Source organism: Wolffia australiana, chromosome 8, assembly GCF_029677425.1.
Source record: "Wolffia australiana isolate 7733 chromosome 8, ASM2967742v1".
Taxonomy (NCBI): domain Eukaryota; kingdom Viridiplantae; phylum Streptophyta; class Magnoliopsida; order Alismatales; family Araceae; genus Wolffia; species Wolffia australiana.
In genome coordinates this window covers 392,616-403,143 of record NC_135842.1, presented here as the reverse complement: position 1 = coordinate 403,143, position 10,528 = coordinate 392,616, and the positions used below count along the sequence as shown (strand labels likewise).

At 40.6% G+C, this 10,528-nt stretch overlaps 1 protein-coding gene across 1 annotated transcript; it reads right to left on the bottom strand.

Moving 5' to 3' along the window:
- Positions 1–1,012: 1,012 nt before the first annotated feature.
- HCEF1 (high cyclic electron flow 1) lies at positions 1,013–2,980 on the bottom strand. The gene is made up of 4 exons (XM_078579225.1): positions 2,435–2,980; positions 2,040–2,267; positions 1,259–1,765; positions 1,013–1,133 (listed from the first exon to the last, which is right to left on the bottom strand). Exons 1-4 carry the CDS (start codon positions 2,867–2,869, stop codon positions 1,062–1,064), a joined length of 1,242 nt encoding a protein of 413 aa, XP_078435351.1. The 5' UTR covers positions 2,870–2,980; the 3' UTR covers positions 1,013–1,061.
- Positions 2,981–10,528: the final 7,548 nt, after the last annotated feature.

Below are 10,528 nucleotides of genomic sequence, written 5' to 3'. Positions count from 1 at the left end.
GGTAATTCTGTTTAGGTCGTCCCTTTTATGACAAAGTATAACGACTATAACAAAACGAATAATGACCGTTGGATCCTATTTATGTGTATTCCTATCAATGTATATTCCTAACCACGTTTAGTCCTATCTATGTTTAATGCTATAGTTAATCCTGACGCTAACCTCATAACGAGTATAAGGGGTACGTGATTAAATTTTACTGACTCCTCTTTATTAAAAATCCTATTGGTCCACGTCAGCTCTCTATTGTCTGTTGGCCATCAGCTGCACCTCCCTCGCTCATCCGAAACACCCCACTGTAGAGCATTCTCTGTTCTTTTCTTTCATTCTCTTTTTATTTCCTTTTCACGGGCTCCCAAAGAAACAAGGATAGAGAGGAATCGTTTGTAAACTTGTAAAGTTTCTTCTTTGCTCTGCGCTTGAATGAGACTTTGTAAAAATACGTTGGGCACCTTGAGGGCTCTCTCAAGAAGAAGCAAAACTTCTCTTGTTCTTTCTCTGCTGTCAGAGACGATTCCCAAGATTTTTTAACCCTTGACCACACTCCTTTCACGAACGAGGGACAAGTCTGAATCTTTATCGCCGATAGCTAACTTATTACAGTCATTTGGGTTCTATCTGACAGTGTGTTGTGTCGTGGAGGATTTGTCGCACTCTGTCGGGTTCTTTAGCTTTCAGAATTTTCGGACTTTCACTATCGTTTGATATCAATCACGTCGCTCTTGCTTTCAAATATTTTCTTTAGCCATTGTTCGTAACGATAGATAATTGTAGGTTGAGCGAATTAGACCTTTAAGCTTTCAGATAAATTGACCGCGGAGATATTTAACTTGGATCATAATTTTCATCGCAGAGTCTCGGTCAAGAGACGATAAATCTGCCTCTAAACTTGTGGCCTTTTAAGCCTTGAATTGCCCGTGTGCTTGTATTTCCCTTGTTTGTTGCACAGTTTTTAGTTCGCCCCTACTTGTCATCATTTTGGGTCAGAAGATCCCCTCCCAAAAGTCGAAGATGAAGAAGAAGATGGAAAAGCGAGATGGGTTTGCGAAATTGACAGATGTTCAAGCCAAAAACTTCTCCACTTTTTCAACCTCCTCCACGCTGCCAATGAACAGCGGCACCCGCTGGTGGATCTGCAAAAGGGAAGAAAGAAGACAATTAAGAAAAAAGAGGAGAAATTTATAGAATCAGGCAGAAAGAATGGCGACGGCGTGTAACACAACGACCGACAACCCAACCAAGGAAACAACAAACGAACCTCGGTGGGCATGATGTCGAGGACGCGCTGGTGCCCGTCGGATCCCTTGCCGCCGGCTTGTTCGACGATGAAGCTCATGGGAGCGCACTCGTAGAGGAGGCGGAGCTTGCCGTTCTTGCTCTTGCTGTCGCGCGGGTAGCCGTAGATGCCGCCGTACAGCAGCGTGCGGTGGAAGTCGCCGACGAGGCTGCCGATGTAGCGGGCCGAGTAAGGCTTGCCGGAGGGACCGGGCTCCTTGAGCGAGTCGATGTAGGCCCGCAGCTTGTCGTCCCAGAGCAGGTAGTTGCCCTCGTTGAAGGAGTAGATCTTGCCGGCGCGCGGGATGCGTAGGTTCTCCTGCGTCAGCACGAACTCGCCGTACATTGGGTCCAGCGTGAACACGAACACGCCCGTCCCCAGCGTCACCACGAAGATCACCGAGCTCGAGTACATGCAGTATCCCGCCGCAAGCAAATTGTTCCCCGGCTGGCACACGCTAACCACGCACTTCTGTTGCACCTCGTCCAGCTGCCCGACCACGTTCAAATCCAAAATATTAAGACCCCCGTCAGTCAGTCAGTCAGCCAGCCAGTTCTCTCTCCCTCGCTATCTATTTACCTATCTATCTCTCTCGCTCGCTCACAAAACGGAAGATCGCACAGTCCCGTTCCCCTCCGAGAACTAGAAGTGTAGCTGAGTTTGATGACGGAATGGGAGACGGTAAGGGGTTTCCCACTGTTTCCCGTTCTGAGGTCATGATGGGCGAGGGATGACAAATGGTGGATTGGATTTGTTGTCTTACAGTGGACTCCTCGTTGACGATGTCGGCGAGACACTCGTCGTTGGGGCTGTAGATGCCGAAGATGGAGCCGGTAGAGACGGCTGCGTCGATGTTGGAGGAGCCGTCGAGCGGGTCGAAGACGACGATGTAGTTGCCGGAGTAGCTCTCCTCCACCGCGACCGGCACATCCTCCTCCTCCGACGCGATGATCCCCGTGCGCCCACTCGTCTTGAGGCAGTTGGTGAACACCTGAATCGTTCGATCAATCCATCACGTCATTCGATCCGTTTTGGGTCTACTCGTGAAATCCAAAGAGAAAGAAAGAAAGATAGATAGAGAGAAAGATTTTTAGAGACAGATAGATGAGATATAAGTTTAGATAGATAGAGAGAAAGAGAGAGGGAGAGAGAAAGGACCTCGTTGGAGACGACGTCGAGCTTCTTCTGGTCCTCGCCCTGGACGTTGACGGCGCCCTGGACGCCGGTGAGGTTGGAGATACCGGCACGCTGCACCAGCGAGGCGATCTGTTTGCAGGCCAGGGAGATGCTGGACAGCACGATGGTTAGCTCCGCGTCGATCACGCCCGCCTGCTCCTGCTTCAGCAACCACCCCGTCAGCGTCTGGATCTCGTAGCTGCTCCGCTTCTTCGTCTCTGCCGCCGCCGTCTCTGCGGCGGCGCACCGGACGGCGCTGCCTCTGCCTGGCGCCGGCGTCGCTACAGAGAAGTGAGCTGGGAGCCGGCGACCGGCTGCGCCTACGACGAGCGGGGAGAGGCGCGGCCCAGCGGACCGGAGGAGCTGCTTGGAGGAGGAAGATAACGACATTGGGACGGCTGCGGCGGAGGCGGCCATGGACGGTTCGCTCTTTCCTCCTCTGGGCCGGTCTTTCTGGGTTTTCTGGCCGCTGGATGGTGATGGCGGTGCCTGGTGGCGATGATGATAGAAGGGGGGCGCGGGGTGTGGCCAGCCCCTCTTCCTCCCTAGTGGGACCCAAACACTTATCCTGCGACGGGTGGTTCTCAGTTTTCTGTGTTGCTGGCCGAGCTTCCCAGATGATCACCTAACGAAAGAGATAGGCCCCGGTCTTTTCTGAAACCGTGGACCATTCAAGGAGCAAACGGCATATAAACAAAATGACATAGACTTTAGCGAGAATATACCAGACGTTATAGACTTGAGGTGAACTTTCCCTGTTGACTCGCCTCAGGGATTATCTGTCTCTGTTAAAGCCCTAGAATCGTCTGGGAGACTGGGATACTGTCAAAATGTTATAGTAAAAATGAAAGTAAAATAAGACATTATCCCTAACGACCAATTCACCATCAAAGTAGATCAACATCATCCACGAAGATCCATTCATCATCCACCAAGATAAATTTATGATTTTCATACATCCAACAATCCATCCACCATGGCCTGCCATCCGTTCATCAATTTAGCATCTGTCTATCCGTCCACCATGACCTGCCATCGTTCATCAATCTACCATCTGTCTATCCATCAAACATTCCATCCACCATGACCTGCCATCCGTTCATCAATTTACCATCTGTCTATCCATCATACAATCCATCCACCATGACCTGCCATCCGTTCATCAATTTACCATTTGTCTATCCATCCACCATGATCTGACATCCATTCATCAATTTAGTATCTGTCTATCCATCCACCAGGACCTGCCATCCATTCATCAATTTACCATCTGTCTACCCATCCACCATTAATTGACACTATTCATATTTGCTTCATGAACATATCCTCCTCCACCCTCTGTCCCATATTACGCTCATCAACCATACATCCACCATCATGGTCTTCATTTCCAGATAAGCATTGTAGATGGATGTTTGTTGACATTACAATATGAAACTATTTACTAGAAACATGGTTGCATATCTAACACCGCACATGACACTATCAAGATGTCTCTATAAAGTTTAGATGATAAAAATTTCTTCATTTGTTATTGGTCACTTTGATTGGCAAGCGGTTGTAGTAGCCATTATGAGGGGACACAATATACTTGCAAACTTTTTTTATCATTTGCCACTCCTCATCAACCAACACAGGGTTCTTCTACACATTCAATGCCATCATGTCAAGAATGTCCCACTTCTCAACACAGCTAACAAGCATCTCATAAGTTGAACTCCAACTTGTTGAACAGACTAAGGGAATCTTTGTCAGTTTTGGTAGCCCAAGCTACTTACGTAATGATACATAGTGCTTGTGTCATGTGTTGACCCACATATTGTAATGACTATGTCACTCAGCCGAATTACTACATCACCCAACGTAGATGAACCAAAGTTATCATACGCTTTGAGTATAAAAGTATTCACCCCAAGGATATTCTTAACATCTATAATGGCAAGCTCTAATGCCACCTCTATCACACGTAGGGAGCTCCTTCTATACTTGGGTACGAGGTTTAACATCTTGTGCCAAACATAGCATGTGTCTACTTGCACTAAAATTATGGTTTACCATCTCCAATTCCTCTTCTAGAATACTAATCATTTTATATTATTTAATGGATTGTCAGTACTCACTTCAGACACCTGTATAAAATTACATCCTAATGATGAAAATGATTCATGAAGAAAAATGATATCTATAATAATGTGATGCATAACTTCGGTTTGAACTCACACTCCAAAAACATTTGAAGGATGCATGCGCTCATGTCTTTCCTAGTATGGGGGGCATTTCCACTAGCGTAAGCTAATCACATGCACACTCAATTTCTGCTTCACGTCTATCTATAGTGAATAATCACCTTTAAGAATGCAAAGTTGTTCTCTGAAGTCTGTGCATCCATTGTAAATAGCATAGGCTTTTGGTTTGGATGCCCACAATGATGCAATAGATATCTCCTCTTATGCAATATAACATGGAAGTCTTATGAAGTACTCCTATGCAATTGCCCATGGTGAATCATAAAGACATATCAAGCGCAAAACTTATTCTTTTGTACTCTCCATTTCACAATAAGCATAATACTTCTACTTATCACCTGCTGTGTCAAAGTAGTCTGCTACTAACCCATCTACTGTAAATGGTCTCCCCTTGTCCTTCGGGGTATCATACACTTAAGAATTAAATCTCTCTAGATTTCTCTAGAAAGGAATGTTGCGTTGATTTTTCTGCAGTTTATAATAACACCGCATAAGTTGCACTTGAGATTCTTTCATTCCACAGATCTGTACTACCATAATGCATCACAAACATCAAAGCGAGTTATTATCTATTTGTTGTTTTCTCTACTATCATTAGGTTCATCTTCCATATGCATGACTATCAAGTCCATTCAGTGTGAAGACATACATGTTCCATCCTAACAATTCGAAGTTTTATGAAATGAATGCATATGTAAAGTGGAACACAAATTATGACTTAGGAGAAATAAAAATGATACATATAATTCTCCAAAAAAGGGCTCATTTGAGAAGAACAAGCCTACCCTATTCTCATTTTATTCAGAAAATAATCGAGTTGGTATTTTGCATGTGAAACCTGTTCCATCCTAGGCCAATGAAAGTAATATACTGTTTTTTTAAAATTGGGTGCATATTCCAAGAAAATAGAATAAACAAACATGTAAGTATAAATAAATTTTGGGCACAAAGACGCTCCAACTTCATTATGAATCCCCAAGATAAGGACATCACCAGCTAATTTTTGAACTTGTCGAGTCAGACTGACAAACATCACTTAGTTCGAATATCATTGTATTGCTAGGTGTATTTTTTTATAGAGCACAATTTTCTCATTTTAAAGAACATACTGATATAACTGATTCTTTAGTGTGATACATAGTAAGTAGAAGGGGTAATATACAACCTGATAAGAATAGGACAATATTTTAATGGGATCAGAACCATTTTTTATAACTCATTTTCTTTTGTCAGCATACAAAATCTCTTTGATAACTCATTATTTTTTATAACTCAGTTTCATTTGATAACTTACGTAAGTTGAAAGAGTAACTCTTATTTTGAATTCTAAACATTGATATATCCGTATATTAAATTAAAAAAATGTTTCTACATCAGCTATCCCATGTCACATAGGATCCTAGTCGAGGCACCCATCTCTCGGCTTCTCTTCTAAAGGGGTTGATGATCTCTCTAAAAGACATAAATTGTCTCACAGCGAAGAATCTGAACATATTACTGTAGATCTTTGATTTCTTTGAGATCTTAACTGTGGAAAATATCTTCCACTTATGTTGGTCATAATTGAATGGATTGTTAACGACTACTAAAAACTATCGGTGCATCATTTTTTGTGAGGGATATATCAGTGCTGATATAGATTGGTTGAAACAAGATCAAATTTATGCTCATAATTGGAAATATTTTGTTGAGCATGTCTTGTGTTTTAAACATTCCATTGCAAGGGCATACTACCATATCTCATTCCATCACCTTTATGATGGATATTTTAAAGTTTACAGATCAAAAATTGTATTCCACCATCAAAACGCCTTTTTAATCAGCCGATGAATATGAGGCGTGAAAACAATCTAAACAAGACTGCTGGTTTTGCAAAAATTCTATTGGTTTTATGGATTGATAAAATTTCAGACATGCTGGTTCCCAAATTTGAACTTTCTCTTACAAAAGACTCCAACCAGACATTTCCAAAGAGGTTTGTTCTACATTCGAGGAAAATGAATCATTAATATTACAAGATCATCAACAATATAATGGTGGGAGAGAAATGCATGGTAATGTTTTGGTGAGCTTCTCATAGGAATGTAGGATGCATCTTGATAACATCAAATTAGATGAATAAAATTATGCTTTTATACTTTTCTTTTACCACTTTTTTTTATTTTCACATCATTATTCACCATTTCAGGATAAAGTGATAAATTTATGATTTATTTTCATAAACTCATCTTTTATTTATTTATTGACTTTTGAGGCTAACCCCAGTTGACTCCTTAGAGTCAAGTGGATTTCTCATATGTTATTGGATTTTTTTTTGAAAAACAGGACTTAGGTAAATAAAATGGTGAATTTAGGATACAAATGGGAGGGAAAGAGAAACCCAAGTCCTCTCCTAGATAATAAGAAGAGACACAATACACAAGAAGCTCACTCTAGAACCCATCCAAGCCTCTTTAGGAACCACATCAACCGAAGGCTAGAATTGTGGAATTAACCAAAAATTTGAACTTTAAAGGCCTGTTTTCAAATTTGGAAAGGAGGGAACGTGGGTTTAGGCTGGAAATCAAGAAATCCTAGCCCTCCTAACCTTTAGAGTTAAATCCAATGGCTGGGAGAGTTAGGGAACTTTTATTTATCTTCTCCCCTCTCTTTGTATCTCATCTTGGATTTCTGCTCCCAACTTGTTGTTGGAGGCCTAGTGCATCATATTTCTTTGATCTATTCTTTTTCATCAAGAGTGACAGAGAGGGTTCAAAGGCAATCAAGATTCTTGGAGAAAGAGCACCACTTGGCCCCTGGGGGGAGTGACAATCAACATTTATGCGATCTTGTAAAACATTTGATTTGTACTTTCTCACCCTTTTCTGCAGCTCAAATTCTCGAGAATAGCCTAGACTTCAAGCTTTCCAACAAATCAAATTGCACTTAAAGCTCCTACTGTAGTAAAAGTTATAGTGTTTGGCGTCCACTATTTGTTTCTGCCCAATTCTTCCACCTGGCAATAGGTCGCTTCTTGAAAATTTTGATGTAGGAAGGGCGGTCTGAGGTTCTATTTATTGATAAATTTTATTTTTGGCCCTAAAAAAATACCAAAAAATTCTCACAAATCATATTACATTATTAGAACTTAATATAACTAACGTAAACATGATTAAAACTTAATATTACACTATTACATTTTTCATTTATTTTAAATAGTTTTGACTAGTTTTTCTACACTTGGCTGTTGGCTCTTTAGAAAATAGTTAAAAAATCTTGAAAAAAATATAAAATTACCTTAACATAATATTCTAAAATATATTTAAATTGAGGTTTACTCACTCACTACCTGGTCCTTGTGGATTTGACCCATACTTACCGTATTCCCAGTAAGAAAAATTTAATAAATATTGTTGCATAAATGAGAGCCTTTGAATGAATTATTTGATCCAAATTATGGTTTCTTACATATGTTCACATGCAATCTTATTCAACAAACCCATGTAATAATAAGGTTGTTTGTTCCAATGGATCCATTGACATTGTAATTATTATGGTGTGGATCAGTTCCTGAAACCAAAACGGCTTTATCATCAATCTTCCAATTTCAGTGTATGAGGAGGACATTTCTGTTTATTAGAAGAGAAGGGATAAATACTTGCCTATGGTTTTTTTTATATAACTTATGACCCATTGTCTTTAAAATTTGTACAGTCACTACAGAAATCTAGCTAGAACATCATCTAGTACAAGTGGGAATAAACTCGAGGACTATGATAAGGATGACGATTGTGATTTCATCATACTACACTAAGTCGGATCATGTATTTATAAACTTCATTGAAACCATCAGACCTACACTATAATTGATACACCATATTAATGAACAATGAGTGAGATGTGGAATTTGTAATTGGCTTACAGACCACTTATATTTTCATCATTGGGCCACCATGGTGATATTCTAGTGGCTACTTCCACACGGACATGGTCAAAACCTGCTAGTGAAAATGGCAACAGTAAGACCATGAAATTTACTACGGCAAACACAAAAGTAGCGCAGTAGTTTGATGATGAATGTGGTGCTAATGGTGCACTGTTGGACACATCTTAGAGTTTACAAAATCTGGCAATGCTCCAAAAATGAATTAAGTTTTACATTAATAAAGTGGGAATCAGTATGTCTCTAATTAGATATTCACTACTGTTGATTAATCATCATAAAATTTGATAAAATTTGTCAATTCACCCTCCCAATGGCAGTGCGTGGTGGTTGGAAAAATCCCTTTTGGGAGGGCAATGGGTAGATCAAATTTTCACCCTCATTTCAATTAAATCCTCATCCTTATCCAACAGTGCCGTTAAATAGTCATTTTAATTGTTGTCCCCAAAAGATTAGGAGGACTATTTTCATAGATACATTTATCTATGAAAATGATAAATGTGGTTGAAATACCATGTATTAGTAATGATTTAGATGCAAAAATCATTAATTCATCATTTAATTGTTGAATCCAAAATGAGGCAGAGAAACTTATATATCTTAAAAGCATTATTTTGCATGCTCTTATTGATATAAGTGTAAGTTTAATGAAAATGTACCATTCATGCTTGGCTAATATATCATTATTAAACAACATATTTTATTAACATATTTTAGAATCTCAATTCTTTTCATGCAAATAATGCTTCAACATTACAATATTAATGAATTGATGTATTCTTTTTAGTGTACTATTTTATTACAGGGATCAAGGTAAATAAATAGCTAAAAAATGGGTTGTTTAGAGATACCCAAATGCCAGTGGCAACATCGCTCAAGCCAGCCGCAAGCTGGTGAGGACAACAGCGCTCAAGCCCACCCACAACCGACAAGGATCACTGCCTAGTTGTTTTTTGGTAGAGCTGAAGGAGCCTGCAAGCAAACCAAGAATGAGGTCACACACACCCACATAGAGCCTACTGAGGGGAAGTATTTCCTTTATTTAGTTCGTATCCTTAGTCAGAATTTAAATACTTATTTCAAATTTAAGATTATCGATTTGGGATAACTTCTAAACCCTGCTTTCATCATTGTGTTATGCTTGGATGAAAGAATAAAGAGGGATTGCGACCCAATGGGCCATAATCTTTCATAAAATTACCAAGGAGATATGACCAGGTTTCAGACCAACCTGGCCCAAAGCCCCTGTCATATCAGGCCAATCTTAAGCTAGGTGACAGAATCTTGGCATTAGATCTTCTTAAGGAATACCAAAGGGGTATTCCTCACTCCATAAACTCTCTCTTTTGTGTTTTTAGGCTTTTTATTGGCCATAGTGGCTGACAGGGATGGTGGGGCCCCTCGATGGGCGAATTAGATCATCAATTGCTGAAGAAGCAGCCGACGGGCCAAAGGATGTGGGACTTAAGAGTACACCATAAGATATGGGTCTATGGTTATGAGTTAATCACAGTTTTTAGAGTCATGAAAAGAGGGGTGGATCAGACGATCAAGGTGTAAATTCATCCACTATTCCCCCTTGCAGGTCGATCCCATTGGCTGGTCAATGGAGGCCAGCGAGGAGAAGCTGCAAACAGATCCAATGGCTTCCTCGAATCTGATGGACAATGACCAAATCATTTAAGGTAGAGAGAATCTCTCTCTACCCTTAATGTGTTCAATCTGATGTTTAATGGGGGCATCTATCATCCTATGAATCGGAGGAGTGGCAGAGCCCCTTCAGCTTCTCTTTAAACCATTCAATGTCATGACATTCTCAAAGTAGCATCAAAGATTCAGGACAGCACCCAAAAAGGAGCAGGAAGGTTCAGATCTGCACCAGCACGAAGAAGAGAAATGGAAGTCATG